We start from the raw sequence: 23217 nt of genomic DNA, 5'->3' as shown, positions 1-23217 counted from the left end.
GCCTTTCTCGCGTTCGTGCCATACAAACAGCGAAACTGCCCAGAATGTCCTCCTCACAAATCGAATTCCTGATCTCCAGAGTTTTCCGCGAGCAGAGAATGTTCCTGCTCGATTGCAGGTGAAACTGAACTTGCCAGGAATGTTGCTGCGGCATCCTTGCTCCAGCTTTAACATCTGCTTCCCTCTCTTGGAGTCTGAGCGCCATGAATGCGCTGCGTTCTCCCTTCCTGCCAACATAAATGCTCATTCAATTCTCGGAGCAGAGGCTCCCTTACTTATGCCAGCGGCCTGAGGCGCCTCGTCCCTCCACGGGTTGGCTCGTGGCAGCTCGTGCTGGCCATGTGGCCTCACCGTGGGTGCCGTCTTATCACCCGCATCCGGGTGGCTTGCATCTTTCTGGATGAGGCTGATGAGATCCTTTACTTGTTGTTGGTTTTGAATGATGGCCAAAGATCCTGAGCAGAGGATCTGGTTGTTTTCAACCCCAACATTGGCTAATAAATCAGCACTCTTATTACCTTCTCTCCGTATGTGAGTGAAAGAGATGGCCTTGTTGTTTCTGAGAAATTGCTCCATGTTCTGTAGCCTGGCTTCTAGTCTCCAGCTTGGGGCGATTTTTCTAGCTTGGGATCCATTCTGTAGGTGAGTAGCGATGTTGATGAGCAGTTGGGAATCCCCTTCAACTATCAGGGGCTGGAGATTGATCTGGTCCGCTAATAGGAGACCTTGCCATAAACCCTCTAGCTCAGCCGAGTTGTTGGTATCCCACCCCATGTTTCCAAAGTAGATTTGCAAGGTTGCGCCTGTGTGGTTTCTTAGGATTCCTCCAAATCCTGCCTCCCCCGGATTTCCTTTGGACGCGCCATCAAAGTTGAGTTTGAAGGAGTTGTTGGGGGGGGGGGTCCAGCAGCTGTCCTCTGCACTGGTGCCTCTGGGAGATTGCTGCCTGTTGTCTATAAGAGGCAATTGTAACTGCCAATTGTTGAGGATGTTTCGTTCATTGTCAGCAGAGGGGTAGTCTTCCTTCGACCAGTTTCTGAGCATTATGGTTTCCTGGAGATTTGCCTGAATTTTATGCCAGATGTCCTCAAAGCGGGAACTTGCATTTTTGAAGATGCGCTTATTCCTCTCCTTCCAGATGTTCCAGAGAGCTATGCCTCGGATAATTCTCCATAAGTGGTTGAGGAGCTCATAGTTGTAGGGATTTTTTGGCCATAGCCTAAGAGTGTTGATGAGGTCGTCATCTGCACTGCATCTTTTTTGACATCTGAAACTTATTTTTTCCCATATCTTGTTGGCTAGAGGGCAGGAAGCTAGAAGATGCTGGAGGTTTTCTTCATGTTGAAAGCAGTTATGACATAGGGAAGGGCCTTGGAAGCCTCTTCTTCTGAGTTTGTCCCAGGTGAGAATTTTCCGGTGCCCTACTAGCCAGAGGAAGTGGGAAATTTTGGGCCAAGCTCCTATATCCCATAGATTGTTCCATAGAGGATCAGTAGTAGGAGGAGGGTTACTGATCAGCTTGTAGGCTTCTGCTGCGGTATAGGTTCCTTTGGGTTTATATCCCCATCTGAGAATGTCTAGGCCCTCATGATAACGAATTCTTCTTTTCCTTAATATTTCCTCAAGGTTCTCAACTTCTCTGCTGTTAGCGTGAGTGAGAATTTGATTACCTTGTTTCCAAGTCCTGTATCCCTGCTCCCCTTCCTGTGTCCAGAAGAGATGAATGTTTTCCCTAAGCTGCTCCTGTCTTGTTGGAATTAGAGTTGGCGTGAGAGTGCTAGTTAGTCTGGGCATTTGATTCCATGCATCAGACCAAAATCTTGCGAATTTCCCATTCCTGATTTCCCAGAAGCTATGCTGTTGGATTAATTGATAGTGCTGCTTGGCAGCATTCCAAATCGCGGATCCTTTCTCCGTGGGCGTGAACCTGATTAGTTCTTCTGGAGGCCTGTGATTGGCATACTTGGCCGTCCAGATTTTGACCCAAGGCTTTTCCTGGTTCGTCATCCATTGCCACCAGATTTTAGCATTCATGATAGCATTGCTTAGTTCTGGATCTCGAAGGCCAATGCCACCATTGCCTTTGGGCTGGCAAGCAGTGGACCATTTGACCAGAGCCCATTTGCGGTTTGTGGCTGAGCTGCCCCAGAGAAATGCGCGCTGTAGGTTTCTGATTCTTTTGATGACCCACTTAGGAGCTGCAAGCACTGAAAAGAGATAAAGCGGCATAGATTGAAGAACAGATTTAATAAGCACTGCCCTGCTGGATAGGTTGAGAGATCTGAAGGTCCAGTGATTGAGGCGGGCGTCAAGCTTTTCAAGAAGGATGTTCCAAGCTTGCTATTTTAAGGCAGGGGTGGTGAGGGGAGCGCCAAGATATTTGGAGGGGAGCGTTGCTGCAGAGATGCCCAGAATGCGAGTTATGGCAGATTTGACTTGAGGCGGGGTGTGAAAGAAAAAAATCTGTGATTTGGAAACATTGACATGGGTGCCTGAAGCCTCAGCAAAATCGTTAAGGAGGGATTTGAATTGGGCTGCTTCCTGGGCACAGGGATAGCCATAGAGCATAGTGTCATCAACAAATTGTTGATGAGAGGAGGCAGGGGTTTGATGGATCGAGATGCCCCTGAGCTTGTGCGTCTGGAGCGCATTCTTTATGTGTCTGCCAAGACCCTCCGCCATCAGCACAAAGAGGAAGAGGGATAAGGGATCCCCTTGCCTTATGCCGCGAGAGGGCCTGAAGGGGCGGGAGGGGATACCATTGATCAGGATGGAGAATTGCGAGGAGGTTATGAGATTCATGATCCAACGGATCCATGAAGAGTCAAATCCAAAGGCTTTTAACATCTGCTGAATGTAAGACCAACTAAGCTTGTCAAAGGCTTTTGAAAGATCCAGTTTGAGAATCATACCTGCTTGTTTTGAGTGCTTGAGGGAGTGGATGATCTCATGCATGAGGAGGATACCATCCATTATTTGACGCCCTTCCACATACCCGGACTGTTCCGGCGAGATTAGCATGGGAAGCAGGGGCTTCAATCTGTTGGCAATGACTTTGGTGATGACCTTGTAAATAACATTGCATAGTGCAATGGGTCTGAACTTGTCAGGTGTGATGGAGTTCTCCTCTTTGGGGATGAGAGCAATGAAAGTGGAGTTGAGGGATGGGAGGAGCCATTTTGTAGTTCTTGATTCCTCGACTATTTGCCAAACCTCTTGTTTGATCAGGTCCCAGAAAGCATGGAAGAAAGTGGAGGTAAATCCGTCCGGGCCTGGGGCTTTTCCTTCTTTGAGCTGCTTCACTGCTTCGTCAACCTCCTGGGGAAGAATGGGACTCATGAGAAGTTGGTTGTGATCCTCCGTTATGAGTTTAGGCACATTGCTGATTATTTTTTCAATTGCCGGCTGCCTATCATTTGCTGGCTCCTTGTGGACAAGCTGGAAATGATTCAGGAGTGCTTCTTCAATTTCTTCATGCGATTCTACTTTTTCCCCTGTCGGTTTTTGAATGAAGGGGATGGAGTTGTGTGTTCTTCTTTGCACCGTGGTTCTGTGAAAAAACTTTGTGTTGCGCTCCCCTTCTTTCAGCCACCTTACCCTGGATTTTTGTTTCCAGTAAATTTCCTCTTGTTTCCTCCTTGTTTCCATTTGACTGTTGATGAGTCGTTCTTGCTCCAGGGTGGTCTCCGAATGTCCCTCTGTTATTATTTTTTGTTGGAGGTTTTTTAGTTCTTGTTGTAGCTCTTGCTGCGCTGTGAAAATATTTCCAAAGACTTCCCGATTCCATCTTTTGAGTTGAGTTTTGAGGAATCGCAATTTCTGTTGAAATTGATACATCTTAGCGCCTTCCGGTGGAACGAATGAGGTCCAGGTTGTTTTGACGAAGTCCTTGAATGCAGGATGAGTTAGCCAGAAGCTTTCGAATCGAAATGGCCTTTTTGTCTGATCTCCGGGTCTTCTCCATTGCAGAGCTATGGGCCAATGATCTGACCCCGAGTGGGCGAGAATTTCCGCTGAGAAGTCGCCGCCAAGATGCACTGAGTTGTCAGAAATAAGAAATCGGTCCAGTTTGGAGGCGATACGGGAGTTACCAGCTCTGCGGTTGCTCCAGGTGAAGGTTCCATTGCAAAATGGCATGTCAATGAGGGAAGTTGCTTGGATGAATTCTTTGAAGTGTGCTGCATCCGGCTCCAATCTGTGTCTTCCTCCCAGCTTTTCCTCACTTTTAGTAATCATATTAAAATCCCCTGCCATTATCCATAATGGATGGCTTCTGTTGTGGCTGAGGGCTTCGATTGTGTCGAGAAGCCTGATTTTGCTACCTGTGTCTTGCGGAGAGTAGACATTGGTTAAGTTGCCATGAATATTGGTGCCCAGGATGTGGAAGGCAGCTTGAATGAAATGGTGAGAGGCGTGAAAGTCTTTTAGTGCAACCGCTTGGGAATTCCAGACTATAGCTAGCCCCCCTGAGGCCCCTATAGCGTCAACAGAAACCGATCTACATCCTGGCCAAGCCTTGGAGAGTATCTCTTCTAGGGTGGTGCTGTTGCACTTTGTTTCCTGGAGAAAGCACATCTGAGGCTTTTCCATTTTTATCATATTCTTCAGCATCCGTAATTTTCCGGGGCTGTTGAGCCCTCTTAGATTCCATGATGTGAGCTTCATCGATCAACTACTTGTGGAGGGGCTGTAGTACTTCGTTAGCTTTGCATATCTGCCTGAATCAACCAGGATCTTTCCAACTTCGATGGTTCGCTGAAGATATGTCTTCCGTCCTCTTTTCTTGAAGTCTTTTGGCTTTAGGTGGCTGTCCCAATGGCTGCCTGGTTGTATCCCCAGTTGATGTTGCTGGAAGGCTTTGGAGATCACCATTTCGAGCTTGTCGAGTTGTAGCTCTGAGATAGATTCGTAGGCCCTTTTCCTGCATGCTGTTTCTAGCTCCTGAATATCTAATCCGTTGAGATCCATGCCTTCCGTTCCCTCATCCATTTGCTGCACTGATTCATCCTCATCCCTGTGAAGTTCTGAGTCTTGGTATACGTCCTCCTTTCCATCTACCTCCATATTCTTGTCAGGCTGCTTAGGGTTAGCGATGAGGACAGATGAGGGAGCGGTGGGGGTGGAAGATTTGGTAGGCGGATCGGGGGGGGAGGATGGGATGAAGAAGATGGGCGCGAGGAGAAGGGATCCGAGGTGAGGGGTTGGTCCTCAGAGGTCTGGGTGAGGATGTCAAAGCTATTCTTGGAAGCTGCATTGAAGGGCTGGTTGGGCTTAGGTTTAGGACCATTCTGAGGCTTCTTGTGCATGCGTTTTCTGTGGGTGACTTTAGTGAAACCATCCTGAGATTGGTTTTCAGGGGGAGCATGGGTGGAGTCGCTGATATTGAGAGGATAGTCCCTGAAGAGATGTCCTAAAGCATGGCACCTTCTGCATCTGAATGGGACATGCTCGTAATCCAGCGGCTGGGACCATTCTTCATCTCTATGAGAGAGTGTGATTGAATCTGGTAGAGCTTCATTCAATCGAATAAAAACACAAATTCGTGCGTAGGAAATGTACTTACGCATTTTAGTTTCTTCAGCTATTTTGATGTATTCTCCCACTCTGTCCCCAATGCTTTTGAAGATTCTTTCGTCCCAGTATTCATCCGGCAGGGAATAAAGTCTGATCCAGACCGGGGCGCGATTCAAATCTTCTTTGTCTGGGTTGAATCTAGGGATCCAATCTCTGAGATAGAGTCCTGCAGCATTGAAGAAGTAAGGTCCTCCTTCTAAGATTCGATATCTGTCCTCTAGGCATACAAAGATAGCAGTGAAGAAACCCTTTGGCCCCAGTTGAAGTGTGACGTCCCCTTTGGGTTTCCATTTTGCCGCTATCCATCCATATAAAGCCCTTTCGGTTGGCCAGAAGCCAATGAATTTCCCGATGAGGGCATGCTCAGTCATGTACTCGATTCTTTCATCTATTATTTCTCCTGGCAGCTCTATTCTCGGTTTTTCCTTGGCGACAGGTCGACATGTGGAAGAGAAGACTTTTTGTCTTTGATCCGGTGTGTCGTTTCCTCCTGGTTCGTGACTGCTCTCATTTGTCTGGTGATCCTTCTCATTATTCTCCGTGTACTGCTGTTTTCCTCTGTTCAGTATTTCCTGACTCACTGAGCCAAAGATGACTGTCGATTCAGATGGGCGATGTGTGGGGGAGGGCTCTGTCGCCCCCCCCTGGGGCTTTTCCATTGTCCCGTCTAAGATTCTGCAGCTCTGTCACGCTGCAGCCCTGCGTTTGCCTGCTTGGTGCGCCTGCTGTACAGAGCCGACGGCGCCGTTAGGGTTTGCTCTTCGAACCAGCGATCCCTCTCAGCGCTCTTCAATTATCCTTCCATTGATTTTGTTGATATCAATCAACCATTAGTGAAAGTTAGGTCCCCTTGCTAGTTGAATTTTACTAATGAGATTTAATTGAATAAATATTTGAAATTGGGAAAATACAGGAAGTTCAATTAGCAATACTTTAGTTATGATCTAGTTATGATCTATGAACCATGAACCACACTTCAAAAAAACTTGAGTAGAGGCACTACAACATTATACTAGTAAAGTGAGGGAACACATGTGACAATACAGATGCTTCTTAAATTATTCCGGTCCAGGCATGGGTGGGTTTTTAGGTCACAAGACATATTTCAACCATATTTGACATGAAATTTGTATGCATCTAATGTAGTCCCAACATTTCAGCTCATTCGTAAACTACAAATTAACTCATTTGTTCATCTTGGCTCACATTAACTACCCACTGATCAGGGGTTGACATAACCTATTAGCATATATGAGGCACCATGAATTTGTGTGTGTGCAGTTACTTAAATTTATGTTGGACGTGATGTCTACCAGTACCCACAATGTGGTTTTGATTCTGATTATGCAATTGATTATATGATGTTGATCACTAATTGTCTGCTTTAGATTTTACGTGCATAATTTTATATGATGATATGTATGCCTATGAGAGGTTATGGTACTCTAGTGAATTACAATTGTATCTTCTTATCTTATATAGGAATTCCCAATGGGAATATGGTTATGACTTTTATGATGTAAAAATGTTAATTATGATGTGCATGATTTTATGGGAATCTAACTAATTCCGATTATCAATTAAGAGATTGTTACTATAAGTTAGGGTTCTAATGATGGGAAAAATTACATCATGCAAAACCATATAATAACCAAGAAATAGCTTACAAAGGATAAGATCTATTAGTTTCAGTCTTTGCAGCCTTCCTCCAGTGATCAAACATGGTCTTACAAAATGATTTTAAGGTGTCAAGGTCAAATTTTGTCATTTCAATGAGTCTTCAAGCAAAATTTGGTCACTAGGTATTAGGTCTAGGGTTTGTTTTCGCCCTTGTCAAAGTTGTCCAAATGACATTCCATGATACCATTCAACTGAGTGTACCTTCATTCAAAGGGTTTTCATCATCACGTCAAGTTCCACTGGGTCATTTTACACCTTGTTCACGCTTCAGTTGCGCCCAGGTAAGGTTCATTTCCCTCTCCTAGGGTTTTGAAGCTAATTTCTCTTGGATGGTCAAATCATCGGCAAAACTTGTATCCTGATGTTCATACACCTTCCCCTATCCATAATGTACCTTATTAAACACTTCCTATCACCAAAATCCCCCCAATTCCTCATTTTCGCACAAACCCTAGTTTCTTGCTACAACTTGGCAATTTTCTAGGTTGGGCCTGTGTTTAGCCCTTTTGGACCCCTTCCCCTCACTCAATTTCTGAGATTCCACTTTCCCCTACTCCTTAACATCCCTCCCTACTTCCCAAATTTCTCTCAAGAATTTAGAAGCCCCTTATCCCCTTCATTTCGCTTCATTTCGACAAATCCCTTGTTCCACACATCGGGATAGGTTTTACTCCAATGATGTTTCTGAGCAAGAAAAGATGAATTTTAGTAAACTGAGAGAGGTTTTTGTCCCAAATAGGCAAAGGAATAAAAACCTCCTTCACGTTTTACACAGGTGTCATGGTTTTGGTGAAATGTCAAAAATACAGTTGCCTCAGGAGAATTGATGCACCTCTGAAGTGACCTTGAGAAAATCAAGTTTTCTCCTAACTTGGTTGGCCAAAGGACTTGCTTAATGAGTAAAATGATAACTAGACAGAAATATATTTCCAATGAGCTATCATGAGCTCAATTTTGAGTTGAGGAACACCTTCAAAAGTTGACTACAACAGCACTCTGCCTTTGGGAAACCTCATTTGGCACATTTTGACCAGTCTTGGGAGATTTGATTTTTGATAGGGAAAAGGAACTCCAAATTGAGAAATTCCAGTTGAGCTGGAAATTAAATTCAAAGACCTTTCCAACGAGCTATCGTGCACCCAATTTGGACACCAGGAAGGCCTCCAAAAGGCTCCTGCAAAAGGGCGCGGCGCATTGGGCTGCCCTCCACAGTGCAAAAAATACACTGGGAAGGTGCGGCGCACTGGGAAGGCGTGGTGCATTTTGCTAAAAAGCCAAAAATTCATTGAAATATTCCTCCAAATTGAAAATTCTTCATTCCAAAAGCAGGTAGAGCCTCCATTTGTGTGTTTCATCCAAGTTTGTGCTAGGGTATGGTGGTTGATGGATGGTAATGGTTAAAACAAAAACATCAAACCCTACCTTTTAAAATACCTCAAAGAAACTTGCTGCTAGGGTTTCAAATCACTGTTTTGTCACCAGGTTCACTCCCTCATCTCATTTTTCTTTTGATTTCATCATTCCCTAAGTTCCCCTATCCCCCTAAGTTCATTAAATCCCCTACCCCAAATCCCCTTTCCCAAATTTCATAAAACCCAATTATAAACCCCAAAGTCTAGTCCATATACAAAAACACCTAAATCATTCCGTAATTCCCTATCCCAACAATCCCTAATCCCCCACTATTTCTCTCTTCCCTTCCAATCCCTCATTTCACCATTCCCCTTGGTGGCAGAGGTCAAGCACATCACCAAAAACAGTCCACTCCAGTTTGACACATCAGCACCTATTTCTTTAGGGCAATTTGTCTAGTAGCATCTATGGCATTTGATCCTTCATATGAATATGAAGAGGAAACCAAAAGTGACTCACCCACAGAGGGACATGCACCCAGGAGGCTTTAAAGAGGTGGCAGACATATCATTACTTGTCCCGGAACTTGGTGTGTAAAACGAGAATCAAGGTGAAGAGAGCATTAAGGAGTCAACAAGTGGATGAAGGACTTCAGATATTGGCCGAAGCCTCTTTGGGTCATCATAGCTCTTGATAAATAAGTTCCAGCCCAAATTTCAAGAAATTTGGAGCAAATTTTGCATTTTGAGAAATTTTTGCACTAAAAAACAGGGTTTTGCCTCCCTATGCGCCGCGCCACGTGGCGCGCGCTTTTGCTAGAGGGCACCAAATTTAAAAAAATTTATATTTTTGGATTTGGCATAAAAAATCATGACTTCTGGTGCATGGACAAGAGATTTGGGCAGGTTTTGAGTCCTCAAGAGGTAAAAAAAACTCAAAAAATGACCTCACTGCCCCTATTTTGACACATAGGAAGCAGTCTTGGAGATTGAAGTTTTGGAGGGGAAAATGACATCCAAATCCAAAACTTCCACTTGGGTTGAAAAGTAGACAGGAAGGGATTTCCAACAAGCTATCTTGGGCTTAATTGGGACTTCAGGAAGTGCCTCAAATTCAGCTCCAAAGTGGGGCGATGTATAGAGGATTTGGTGCGGCGCATAGAGGATTTTTGCCCAATTTTTCACTTTCCAGCTTAGAAATTCGGCCAGTTTGACTAGTTTTGCTTCTTGATGTAATTATTGACCTATCATGATGTAATTTAATGACCATGATGTAATATTGGCATACTTTTACTTGTTATAGAGGATTCATTCACTAAAAAATGAAAATTTAATGAATGAATCAGTTTCCTACCTTATAGAGGCAAGTTGTTTTGATTGCCTAGATTTCAGTGCTTGGTTTAGAATTGGTTGAAACAACTCCTAGAATGATGAGCTCGACCCCTAGAGGCAAGGGAATGTGTTGGTCTAGTCTATATCATGTAGTTTCTAAGTCATTTTCAGGGTTGAACTCTTGAGAAAGCCTTGAGCTTCATTGTACATTCATTTTCATGTATTTTGGCTAAGGAATTGAGACCAGGATTTGCAACACTCTTTGGGATTCATGTGGAAATTTGTCTTGGTACAGTGCTTCTCTTTGTGATTTTGAATTTGTTTATGTATGCCATTATCTATCTTATGTCTTTTGAACTAAACAAACAAGAGTGTAAGTAGAATACATTGAAAATGCAATGCTCTACTTGAAGTTTGCTTTAGTTGTTTGATGTTTTCAGTTGTTTGGGGAGGATTCTTTATTGCCCTTACCCTCTTCAACACCTCACCTATATTTTCCCTCCACCTCATTCAATTTTAAGTGCCAAAACGATTTCCTACCTTGCCCCATCGAGATCCCTGTAGGACTGTGCCTCAATCCCCGCACCCCAAAATCTATTTTCTCATTTGAGCCAACAAAACTCCATTTTATCAAATCAATCCTTGCACTTCATACCTAGCCTAAAATTAGCTTTTATTTCAATCATCTCGAGCCCCATCGATTATCTTTTGTCGAGATTGACTCGGAGAGAGCCCTCTCTTGTCCTCGTAGGGCTAGCTACGAGGCTGAGCGTGGTTTGATGTGGACCTAGAACCTTTCCTTTTCAGCCTAAGGCAAATCTAGGCTCTAACATAGTGGCAACTCCACTGGGGAAGAAATTTTATTTTCATTGTTTGGCTTTGTAGACTACAGACGGAGCCCGAAGTTAGCCAGGTAGCCTTCGAAATGCTTTTGCTTTGCATTAGCGAAAGTAGATGAAAGCTGCTTCAGTCAATCTCCGGTCTAGTTTATAAACTGAACATCTGATCTAAACGATCACCCCAGTACATGTATCAAGTTCAGATCTGATGGTTGATGGTGGACAATGATCAAACATAAGAAGGCTGAAATCATTCACCTGATGATTCCAAATCATTTTTGAGATCAGATCCAAAGACTCCACTGGAGGATGAACCTGACCAGCAGAAACATGAAAGGACAATATGGACAGATCAGGTATTCAAGTTGGAATTTCATTCAAGACATTTTGTTCTTTGTTGTAAATTATTTCTTCTCTTTTCCCGAGAATGTCAAGAAGGCTTTGCAAAGTATATTGTATTTGAGAAAATATCCTCGGCCTGCAATTGACTCTTTCCCTTTGAAGATTGTAAATACCAAAGATTTGCATGCCTTTGAGCTTGATCAAGACCCTTCTTCTAAATCTTGTGATGACCGTATTCAAATTGATAAGCCTCAAGAGACCAAGATTGATTCTACAGCTTCTGTACATACCCCTATACCTTGTAAAATTCCAGATCGATACAAGCCTCTGATTTTACCTTTTGTACTCCATGCTTTCCCTGCAAATTATTATCTCTATTTCCCAAGATTTGACGGTGAATGTAAGAATGTCAACGCTGAGCAGCATGTGCAGAATTTTGAGACTTTTATAGACCTTTTTGAGGTTGATGACGAAGATGTTAGTATTAGGCTTTTTTCTCTTTCTTTGCAAGGCAAAGTGAAGAGTTGGTTCAAAACCCTGCCTGATGTGAGCATCTCAGATTTACAACAGTTCATCAAAGCTTTCCTTGACAGGTGGGTGATTGGACATAACCTTTTCTTGATTGTAGGAGAGTATAACCAATTCAAAAGATTGCCAGGGGAGACAGTACAACAATTTTCGGCCAGATTTAACCAAGTTTATTATTCGATGCCAGTTGATATAATGCCTCCTCCTAGATCTGCTCTCTTGCACTATCCAGGTGCCTTTGATCCAGAAATGGAGTTTCAGCTGAGAGAAAGGAATATTGCAACACTTCATGAGATGCAGAACAATGCAGTAAATGTAGAGGCGCATCTGCTGATCTGAAGGGCAAGGTTGAAAGACGAAGAGACGAAAAACATAGATCAGGAGGAATCAACATCTCTAGAGGTAAAGCTTGACGTTTGGTAAGTGCAGTGGAAGAGATGATGCAAAGAATCACCGCAAGGAATGATTATGATGTTCAAGCCCATCGTTCGTTGATTGAAGAAGAACAAGTTGCTGATCCAAAACATTTTGTTTCTTATCCCAGTTGTCAAAGTGATTGTTTCGTAGATCATCTTGGAGGAGAGAGATCAGTTGATATGACATGTATGCTTGATGATGTCTTTTATACCGATGATTTGCCTCATTTTGATCATTATGATGATGATTATGTTCTCCAAATAGAAGCTAATCTTGCAGACAAATCAATAGCTAGTTTGTGGGAGGAAGAAGTTCACTTTCAGCAACTTGAGTACAGTGATCAGCCGATGCATATCAGCTATGACAATGGCGAGGAAAGTGTAGCAAATTTTGAAGTAAGTGAAGGGTATTTGCCTTTTTGTTTTGCTTCGTTTCAGTTCATCAGAGACAACATTCATGCAATCAAAAATCAACTGTCGACAAGTTTTGATCTGGACCATCTTGAGGGCAATAAATCCCTTGTTCCACACATCGGGATAGGTTTTACTCCAATGATGTTTCTGAGCAAGAAAAAATGAATTTTGGAAAACTGAGAGAGGTTTTTGTCTAAAATGGTCCAAGGAATAAACCCCTCCACTTTTTACACAGGTGTCATGGTTTTGGAGAAATGTCAAAAATACAGTTGCCTCGGGAGAATTGATGCACCTCTGAAGTTACCTTGAGAAAATCAAGTTTTCTCCTAGATTGGTTGGCCAAATGACTTGTTTGATGAGCAAAATGATAACTAGATACAAAGATATTTCCCATGAGCTATTATGAGCTCAATGGGGAGTTTAGGAACACCTTCAAAAGTTGACTGCAACAACACTCTACCTTTGGGCAGCCTCATTTGGCACATTTTTACCAGTCTTGGGAGATTTGATTTTTACAGGGCAAATGAACTCCAAATTGAAACATTCTAGTTGGGTTGGAAAGTAGACTCAAATATATTTCCAATGAACTATCCTGCACCTAATTTGGACACCAGGAAGGCCTCCAAACGGCTCCTGCAAAAGGGCGCGGCGCACTGGGAAGGCGCGGCACATTGGGCTACCCTCCACAGTGCAAAAAATACACTGGCGCGGCGCACTGGGAAGGCGCGGTGCGTTGGGCCAAAAAGCCTAAAATTCATTGAAATATTCCTCCAAATTGCAAATTCTTCATTCCACAAGTAGGTAGAGCCTCCATTTGTGTGTTTCATCCAAGTTTGTGCTAGGGTATGGTGGTTGATGGATGGTAATGGTTAAAACAAAAACATCAAACCCTACCTTTTAAAATACCTCAAAGAAACTTGCTGCTAGGGTTTCAAATCACTGTTTTGTCACTAGGTTCACTCCCTCATCTCATTTTTATTTTGATTTCATCATTCCCTAAGTTCCCCTATCCCTCTGAGTTCATTAAATCCCCTACCCCAAATCCCCTTTCCCAAATTTCCTAAAACCCAATTACAAACCCCAAACCCTAGTCCATATATAAAAACACCTAAATCATTCCGTAATTCCCTATCCCAAAAATCCATAATCCCCTACTTTTTCTCTCTTCCCTTCCAATCCCTCGTTTCGCCATTCCCCTTGGTGGCAGAGGTCAAGCACATCACCAAAAACAATCCACTCCCGTTTGACACATCAACACCTATTTCTTTAGGGAAATTTGTCTAGTAGCAGCTATGGCAGCTGATCCTTCATATGACTATGAAGAGGAGACCCAAAGTGACTCACTCATGGAGGGACATGCACCCAGGAGGCTTTAAAGAGGTGGCATACATATCATTACTTGTCCTGGAACTTGGTGTGCAAAACAAGAATCAAGGTGAAGAGAGCATTAAGGAGGCAAAAAGTGGATGAAGGACTTCAGATATTGGTCGAAGCCTCTTTGGGTCATCATAGCTCTTGATAAATAAAGTCCAACCCAAATTTCAAGAAATTTGGAGCAAATTTTGCATTTTGAGAATTTTTTACACTAAAAAACAGGGTTTTGCCTCCCTATGCGCCGCGCCACGTGGCGCGCGCTTTTGCTAGAGCGCACCAAATTTAAAAAAATTTATATTTTTGGATTTGTCATCAAAAATCATGACTTCTGGTGCATGGCCAAGAGATTTGGGCAGGTTTTGGGTTCTCAAGAGGTCAAAAACACTCAAAAAATGACCTCACTGCCCCTATTTTGACACATAGGAAGCAGTCTTGGGAGATTGAAGTTTTGGAGGGGAAAATGACATCCAAATCCAAAAATGCCACTTGGGTTAGAAAGTAGACAGGTAGGGCTTTCCAACAAGCTATCGTGGGCTCAATTTGGACTTTAGGAAGTGCCTAAAATTCAGCTCCAAAGTGGTGCGATGCATAAAGGATTTGGCGCGGCACATAGAGGATTTTTGGTCAATTTTTCACTTTCCAGCTCAGAAATTCGGCCAGTTTGACTAGTTTTGCTTCTTGATGTAATTATTGACCTATCTTGATTTAATTTAATGACCATGATGTAATATTGGCATACTTTTACTTGTTCTAGAGGCTTCATTCACTAAAAAGTGAAAATTTAATGAATGAATCAGTTTCCTACCTTATAGAGGCAAGTTGTTTTGATTGCCTAGATTTTAGTGCTTGGTTTAGAATTGGTTGAAACAGCTCCTAGAATGATGAGCTCGACCCCTAGAGGCAAGGGAATGGGTTGGGCTAGTCTATATCATGTAGTTTCTAAGTCATTTTCAGGGTTGAACTCTTGAGAAAGCCTTGAGCTTCATTGTACATTCATTTTCATGTATTTTGGCTAAGGAATTGAGACCAGGATTTGCAGCACTCTTTGGGATTCATGTGGTAATCTGTCTTGGTACAATGCTTCTCTTTGTGATTGTGAATTTGTTTATGTATTCCATTATCTATCTTATGTCTTCTGAACTAAACAAACAAGAGTGTTAGTAGAATATATTGAAAATGCAATGCTCTACTTGAAGTTTGCTTTAGTTGTTTGATGTTTTCAGCTGTTTGGGGAGGATTCTTGATTTCCCTTGCCCTCTTCAACAACTCACCTATCTTTTCCCTCCACATCATTCAATTTTAAGTGCCAAAACGATTTCCTACCTTACCCCATCGAGATCCCTGCAGGACTGTGCCTCAATCCCCGCACCCCAAAATCTATTTTCTCATCTGAGCCAACAAAACTCCATTTTATCAAATCAATCCTTGCAATTCATACCTAGCCTAAAATTAGCTTTTATTTCAGTCATCTCGAGCCCCATCGATTATCTTTTGCCGAGATTGACTCAGAGAGAGCCCTCTCCTGTCCTCGTAGGGTTAGCTACGAGGCTGAGCGTGGTTTGATGTGGACCTAGAACCTTGCCTTTTCAGACTGAGGCAAATCTAGGCTCTAACAAGATCAACGAAGGCATGAAGGATATAAGGAAGGTATGCAAGGGATAGGTCAACAAGAATTTTTTAATGGCCAAAAATGTACAAAACAACATCACAATCCAATGACTAGATCAAGACATTGGTCAAATTAGTCCAGGGATGTGAAGAGTTAAAAAGAGATGATTTGATGTTGCAAGAATTTTCAGGGAGTTTGATTATTCTGAGCACTTATCTGGTGTTTCTTTCTCAACCATTAATGTATATAGGTTCAGATTTTAGTGTCAATCCTAGGGGGTCTGTTGGTTTCTACCATCATGATTGAATTTGAAGTCAAATTAGAACTTTCTTATTCATCTGCAACATATTCATTAAACTAGTGTTCTTCCACCAGAAAAAGTGCTTTATTAGCTTAGTCGTCATGCCATGGTTTTCAGTGATGGAGACGACTCAAAATGAAAGAATCTTGAGCTTCAAAGATAAATAATTGTTGTAAAATTAGATCGAAGACAATGTTGTATCTGAGGAAACCATTTCTGAGTAAAGTTTAAAGTGTCCAATTTATGCTTTTCCAACAGAGTAAACTTATCAAAAGAAGTGTTAATATGGAATTCACATGAACCCACAAGAACAAATCCATTTAAAAAATGAATCCTTTCATGCAACAACATTTCACTGAATTAAAGGAACAACATTCAATGCTTTAGCTGTTTAAAGAACCATCTATTTTTTTATCAAAATCTAATGCAGAGTAGCTAAAACCGGATTGTAATTTATAAATACTAACAAGAACCTCCTACTCAGTCTAATTTGAGTACAATTTAATATAATAATGATGCCAATTATGTTCTCTAGTGCCATAATCTTCTAGAGAATACTGAAAGATTTGGACATTTGACCTCATCCTTTCACGTACAAATACTCTAAGTAGGAAAATACCGACTTTGACATCTTTGAAGTGGAGACATTGATATTTCCTACTACAATAACCCTCCAGTCAATATGCATTAGTTGCTGGAAACAAATGGATTTCCTGGAAATAGAGACATGCTAAAATTACAAATTCTTCCAAGTGAAGGATGCACAACAACAATGTTGTCTACTTGGATGGAGCCACAGCACATCTGTTGTGAGCTAAACTTGCATGTTTTTACTTACCTTTTTATCTTATTTTCCTTCACATTTGCACACCTAACTAAGTCATTTCATATCCTAAATTGCGCATGCATACCTCTAATCATGTCTTTATGAATTAATTAATCATTGAAGCATAGTCTAGGGGATTATGACTAAAGCGCTTCCTAAAATTCATCCTATGTGCATATTTCCAAGCCAAATGGCTACGTTTACACAATGAGTTGGCAGAGCTATTATCGAACTGTAGTTGTAATGACATAACTAATCCAAACTTCCTCTTTCTATCTTTTTGCATTCAGTTTTGGGCTTATTACAACCTTCATGTAAATCGTAGGCAACGATTACCTTAATCTCAAGAACTATTTTTGTATAAGTATCGATAAAGAGTTTGAAATGGGGGATTGGAGACAAGAGAATTGAGCATTGTAATAGAGAATTTTACATTAATGAAATTTACATATTTCTGATCTTTCCTTGAGTTCGTGAGTTCATCGCAACCCTAATGAGGGAGTTGGACCCACTCTCCTGATCAGGTGTTGTTGAGATAGTGTGTGCTAGTTTCTTTCCATGCATGTATTTCTTTTCCTTGTTGTGATGGTTTGATGTAAGTGTTGTAAATCAAATTGTTGTTACAGTTAATTATTGCTATCATTTCCATTGTTGTTACAGATTAGTTATTACTGTCATTTACAATTGTTGTTAGAGTTGTTTATTATTCGTTGATGAATTCTCGGTCAATTCTGGGTTGTACAATTGTTACCTGCATATATTTTTCACATTAGCCTTGAAATAACTAGTAGATACCGGATTGATAATTAATCTGGGAAAGGGTTGAATAATTTTATTCACACTTGGACACCAACATTTTGGTGCCATTTCCGAGGAGGCTATCAAAGGTACAAGAGCACATCTGATGTTGGTCGCTAGATCAATCTCGTGTCCTGGGGAGAGAAGTTTTCATACTCTGCTCCAGGTTCCGATCTTTATTATTTTTGGGTTTTCTATCTTTATTTCAATTGATTGCATAGGGGCCGTGATCTCACCCTGGGGAGGGAAGTTTTCTTACCTTACTTGAGGGCCTGAGCTTAAGATTTATTTGCTTACTTTTTTTTAGATTTATTTTCTCTTAAAACCTTTCTCTAGTCCTGGGGAGGGAAGTTTTCTTATCCTGCTCCAGGTCATGAGTCTAGGATTTTCTTGATTGGTTTGTTTTTTTAAGAATCACTCTCTCACCCTAGGGAAGGAAGTTTTCTTACCTTTCTCCACGCCCCGAGCTTACGGTTTGTTTTACTTTTTGTTTTGTTTTCTTTTCTGTCCCAAACCATTCTCTCACCTTGAGGAGGGAAGTTCTCTTACCCTACTCAAGGCCATGAGCTATGAGAACTTTTAATGCTTTAATTGCATGAATAAAGATCCGAATAAAAGGGGCAGAGGTTTGGGTAGGAACACCTACATCCAGGAAATCATTACGAACGCCGAAGATAAAACATCTTCATGAGTAGCTGTTAGGATAAGGACTCACACGCAGTCTGAGGTGCAGTCTGTTGAGCAACCACTATTACCCTCGGGAGTGAGGACACCCCTTTCAATGACAGAAGGAGAATAAGTAGAGAGCAGAGCATTAGAGAAAATAGAAGTACCCCTTTCAACAACAGAAGAAGAGGAAGCAGCAAGCAGAGGGTCAGAAAAAGGAATCAATCCAAGTGCACATGAAGAAGGAAATATTGGGGAATTTGCGTCACAACGTGATCAAGGAAGTGTTGTTAAGTGACCTCAATCATTAGTTTTCATACAACAGGAACCTGTTGAAATCCCGAGTGACTATTGGAGGGTATTCATGGCACGACCAACCTCCTCAATCAAATTTCCAATTGGAGACATTATAGGTGATGCGTCGATGAATCCCATTCCACTGACCACTTTTCCTAACTTCCATGGGCTTTCCTCAGAAGATCCAGATACATTTCTGTTCGAATTTGATATTGTTTGTAGGGGATATGACTATGTGGTTGATGCTCAGAAATTGAAAATATTCCCTGCTACTGTCAAAGGGACAACTCTGCGATGGTTTATGGGTATGGGTGGAAAATATATCTCCTCATGGGAGGAGATGAAGAAAGCTTTTCTGGAGAAGTACCAGGATTATTGTAAATCCCGGTATATAAAGGAAGAAATTTTTAAATTTATGCAGAAGGAGGATGAAAATATGGAGGATTGTGTGGAAAATTTTAAATATACCTTATAGAGATCCAACTATAGTGACCTGGATAAGGATATCTTGAAAATTATTTTTCTCTAGGCCCTAAGGGAGGACTCTCTATACCTTTTGAATATAGTAGGAAAAGGTGATATATCTAAGGAGGACTTTGACTCTATTTGTGAGTTATGCATTCAGTGTTCACGAGGGGCTGCAAGGAATAAGAAAGGGATTCAAACTTCCAAAAATTCCAATGGAGGAATTACAAACGTTGAAATCAGGAACTTATTGAATAACTTGAAAATCGACATCCTGAGTACACTTTCCTCTCAGATGGACACATTACAGGAAAAACAAAAGAAAATGGAGTTAGAAAGGACCATGGCCATCTTCTGCCCTTAGTGCAGGAAGAAACATCCATTAAAGGAATGTCCATTAAATACTATGGAGACGTGTCCAATGTGTGAACAGGCTCACTCCACCAGTTCATGTCCATCTCTTCATGGGCTAAAGGTAGTGTTCCAGGGAACAAGTGAAGGAGTAGAGCAACTATGCTTTTTGGGTTCCAAGAAACCATGGCAACCACGGCTGCCAAGCTCAAATCAAGGTATGTCTCAAGACCTTTCTCAATATTTTAGCAATTTAAATATGGGTCCTCAGTCAGTACCTTTTCCACAATCATGGCCTCAATTTTATCAATATCCGCCCTAACAGTCTTGGTTCCCTCAGTCTAGTTTAAACTCTTCATGGTCTCAGAATTGGTGAGGGCCTTCCCCTCCTCCTAGTCAATTTCCTCAACCTATGCAACGACAACAGTTACAACTGCCTTCCAACATTCCTTCTAGTACTCCTCCTCACCCTCATCTTCCTATCCAACCTAATCCAAATCCTAATAATAAGGGGTCTCAACAGAATAACACGCTCAACCTTCCTTCATATAATATTTATACTTCAGAATGTAATGAGATAAATCTGCAATCTAGTCGAGTGGTGAATGCTCAGAATTCAACAATTATCATTGAACATATTGGTGAGGAAGATCTAGAACCAGAATCCAAAGTAGTCAAGAATGAGTCAAATCAGAATTTTGTCAAAAACCCCCCTCCTCATTTGGGTGTTACTCAGGGCCGCCCAACTGATTCGCCTTATCTCGAGAGATTAGCCTTGAGTAAACAGAATCCTCAGCCAGAATTTGTCCTTTTAGGGGAACTACAGAACCTGTTTGTCAAAATTCCCTAACTCTAAGCTATGCGGGATGTGCCTATTTATGCTAAGACAATTAGAGAATAATGTTCCAAGAAACCTAGAAAGAAAAAAAAATATCCACTTACCATTCATGTTATAGGGAAGCTATAAGACATTATCTTGGGAAAATATGTACTTGTGAAATATGGAGATCCAGGGAACCCAATTCTGACAATGCAGATTAATGCAGTTGACATCCCGAATGTACTGGTAGATTTGGGGGTTGCAATTAATGTTATCACATCTGAAACTGTACTTAGATTAGGTATACTAAATCAAAAACAAACTCATACTGTCTTGGAATTAGTAGATAGATCTACAGTAAGGCCGATAGGAAAATTGGAAGACATAACAATTTCAGTGGACTCATGTCGTTATCTCGTTGATCTTCTAGTATTACATATAGAATCACCAGCTGGTGGTCACCCTCTGAGTTTAGGAAGACCTTGGCTAGCAATTGAAAATGCCTATATCGGATGCCGATCAGGAAATATGGTGATATCTATTGGGGAAGATACGAAGAACCTTATTCTTTACCCCCTTGCAAAACCAATTTCATTAGGTAAAAAAACATTTAAACAAAATTCCCTACCTTTAGAAGGACTTGAAGACGAAACCAAGGAAACCATACTAGTCCTTACTATTAGTCAAGCCCTCTATTTTAAAAATGAAATGGAAGATGATACTATTAATACTTTTATCAGTAGCCCCCATGCCGTTTCTGATACAACTCGTCAATTTCTAGAATCTATTATGAGCTGTGAAATGCAGGAAACTATTGAATCAGGAATTGAAGATGAAGATATTCCTGTAATTGCACCCTATGACAATATCCCTATAGAAATTGAGCCAGGGAAGACATTGAATATTAACCCGAATCTTTCACCATCCCAGATCGAACAGCTCCTGAAAGTCCTTCGTGAACATAAGGAAGAATTCGCATGGGATTATACACATATGAAGGGTATCCCTTCTGATTTATGCACTCATCATATATAAATTAAAGAATACTATCGGCCTGTGAGACAACCCCAGAGAAGAATGAACCTCGCTCTGAAAAACATTGTCAAGGACGAACTTCAAAAGTTTCTAGATGTAGGATTTATTTACCCAATCTTGGATAGTCAATGGGTGTCTTCACTAGTTCTTGTTCCTAAAAAGAATGCTAAGTGGCGGATTTGTGTGGACTATAGCGAGTTGAACAAAGCAATCTTGAAGGATTATTTTACCTTACCTTTCATTGACCAATTCCTTGATACCTTAGCTGCGAAGAAGTTTTTTTCCTTCTTGGATGGGTTTACTGGGTATAACCAAATCTGAATAGCTCTTGAAGATCAGGATAAAACCACTTTTACATGCCCTTGGGGGACTTTCGCATACCAGGTCCTCCCATTTGGTCTTTGTAATGCCCCTGCTACCTTCCAAAGGGAAATATTAGGGATTTTCTCTGATCTAGTCGATGACAGTGTCGAGATTTATATGGATGATTTTACACCATATGGGGGATCATTTGAGGAAGGGTTGGAAAAATTGGAGAAGGTGCTTAAAAGATGCATACAAATGCATGCTTATCTAAGTACAGTTAAGTGTCATATGATGAGAGAAGAGAGTATAATGTTGGGACACTTGCTTTCAGCCGCTGGAATTCAAGTTGATCTGGCCAAGGTAGAGGTAATATTGCATTTTCCTATACCAAAGACACCAACACAGGTACGTAGTTTTATTGGTTGCGCTGGCTATTATAGACGTTTTATAGAAATTTTTTTCTAGAATAACATTCCCACTTTTTTAGTTGTTAACTAAAGATGCATAATTTTTGTGGACAAATGAGTGTGAAGAGGCTTTTGCAAAAATCAAGGAACTAATCTGCTAAGCTCCGATATTGTGAGGTCCTAATTGGGAACTCCCGTTTCACATCCACACTGATGCCTCTCAAACAACAATAGGGGTAATTTTGGGATAGCAAGAGGACAAGAAGCCGTATGCGGTATACTATGTCAACAAGAATTTGACACCTGGTGAATTAAACTATACAGTAATAGAAAAGAAGTTTTTGGCTATTATTTATGCTGTTAATAAATTTCGGCATTACATTACTGGATATGCTACTTTTGTGCATACTGACCACGCAACAATCAGGTACTTGATGAATAAACTTGTAACTCTTGGGCGTGTCACAAGGTGGTTATTATTACTTCAATAATTTGACATTACCATCATAGATAAAACAGGAAAGGATAATATAGTTGATGACTTCTTGTCTAGATTAGATACTAATGATGAAGGTACACCTGTAGAAGATAATTTTCTGGATGAATATCTTTTTTAATTTCTAATCACACTCCGTGGTATGCAAATATTGCTAATTATCTTGCTACAGGGAAGATACCCAAGCATTTTTCATACAGGGAGAAATGGAAGATCATTCGTCATAGTACTGGTTATTCATGGATAGCAGGATATCTGTTTTATATAGGAATCGACCAGCAAATCCGACGCGGTGTAGTAGAAGATGACATCTATGATGTCCTGAAGGCTTCTCATGACGGCCCCTGTGGGGGACATTTTGCAGAAAAATGGACTGGACATAAGGTGTTATAGATGGGATATTATTGGCCCTCCATCTTTTGGGATGCAAGAGATTATGTTCGAAGATGTGATAGTTGCTAGTGAATGCGTCAACCTGGTTGATCAGATGAAATGCTGTTGCAGCCTCAAGTGGTCCTTGAAACTTTTGAGAAATGGGCTATTGATTTCGTTGGCCCATTTAATCCATCTTCACATCAAAAAGTTTATATTTTAGTTTGCACAGATTATTTGAAAAAGTTGGTTGAGGCCAAACCTGTGGCAAAAACCACAGAATAGGTTGTCTCAGAATTTTTGTTTCAAGATATTTTTACTTGATATGGTACCCTGAGAGAGATAGTTTTAGATGGGGGAACACAATTTATGTCACATCTGATAGTAAGGCTTATGAAAAATTATGGGATCAAGCACAAAATAACATCTCCATATCACCCTCAGGGGAACGGTCAAGTGGAAAACACAAACAAGGTATTAGAAAACATTCTCACAAAGACTGTGGCCAAGCATTGCTGAGATTGGGATGAAAAAATTATTGAAGATCTTTGGTCGTACAGAACATCATGGTAGGCTACAGGGTTTTCACCTTTTGATCTTGTCTACAGTAAATCTCT

General features: G+C 41.2%; 2 protein-coding genes across 2 annotated transcripts; one reads left to right on the top strand and one right to left on the bottom strand.

The window, feature by feature from the left end:
• Window positions 1-243: 243 nt before the first annotated feature.
• LOC149212532 (uncharacterized) lies at window positions 244-4665 on the bottom strand. Its single transcript, XM_089388719.1, has 4 exons — window positions 3775-4665; window positions 3214-3438; window positions 2967-3066; window positions 244-2207 (listed from the first exon to the last, which is right to left on the bottom strand). Exons 1-4 carry the CDS (start codon window positions 4663-4665, stop codon window positions 244-246), a joined length of 3180 nt encoding a protein of 1059 aa, XP_089244845.1.
• Window positions 4666-20194: 15529 nt separating this feature from the next.
• Window positions 20195-22885, top strand: LOC149212531 (uncharacterized). Its single transcript, XM_089388718.1, has 4 exons — window positions 20195-20984; window positions 22243-22305; window positions 22401-22612; window positions 22733-22885. The coding sequence occupies exons 1-4, from the start codon at window positions 20195-20197 to the stop codon at window positions 22883-22885; spliced, it is 1218 nt and encodes a 405-aa protein (XP_089244844.1).
• Window positions 22886-23217: the final 332 nt, after the last annotated feature.

Source organism: Pinus tabuliformis, chromosome 1_1 (genome assembly GCF_031772625.1).
Source record: "Pinus tabuliformis cultivar Carrire ecotype Pingquan chromosome 1_1, CPIR1, whole genome shotgun sequence".
NCBI classification, from domain to species: Eukaryota; Viridiplantae; Streptophyta; class Pinopsida; order Pinales; family Pinaceae; genus Pinus; species Pinus tabuliformis.
Note: the sequence above shows the minus strand (reverse complement) of the source record. Positions and strands in the feature narration are given on the sequence as shown.

Coding starts and splice junctions, on each gene's coding strand:
- LOC149212531 (XM_089388718.1), top strand. CDS start 20,195: ATGCAGATTAATGCAGTTGACATCCCGAATGTACTGGTAGATTTGGGG. Junction 20,985..22,242: donor GGATTATACACATATGAAGG/GTATCCCTTCTG, acceptor TTACCATCATAG/ATAAAACAGGAAAGGATAAT. Junction 22,613..22,732: donor AAAAATGGACTGGACATAAG/GTGTTATAGATG, acceptor ATGCTGTTGCAG/CCTCAAGTGGTCCTTGAAAC.
- LOC149212532 (XM_089388719.1), bottom strand. CDS start 4,665: ATGAAGCTCACATCATGGAATCTAAGAGGGCTCAACAGCCCCGGAAAA. Junction 3,067..3,213: donor GGGACCTGATCAAACAAGAG/GTTTGGCAAATA, acceptor GTTATTTACAAG/GTCATCACCAAAGTCATTGC. Junction 2,208..2,966: donor AGGGCGTCAAATAATGGATG/GTATCCTCCTCA, acceptor ATCTCTTTTCAG/TGCTTGCAGCTCCTAAGTGG.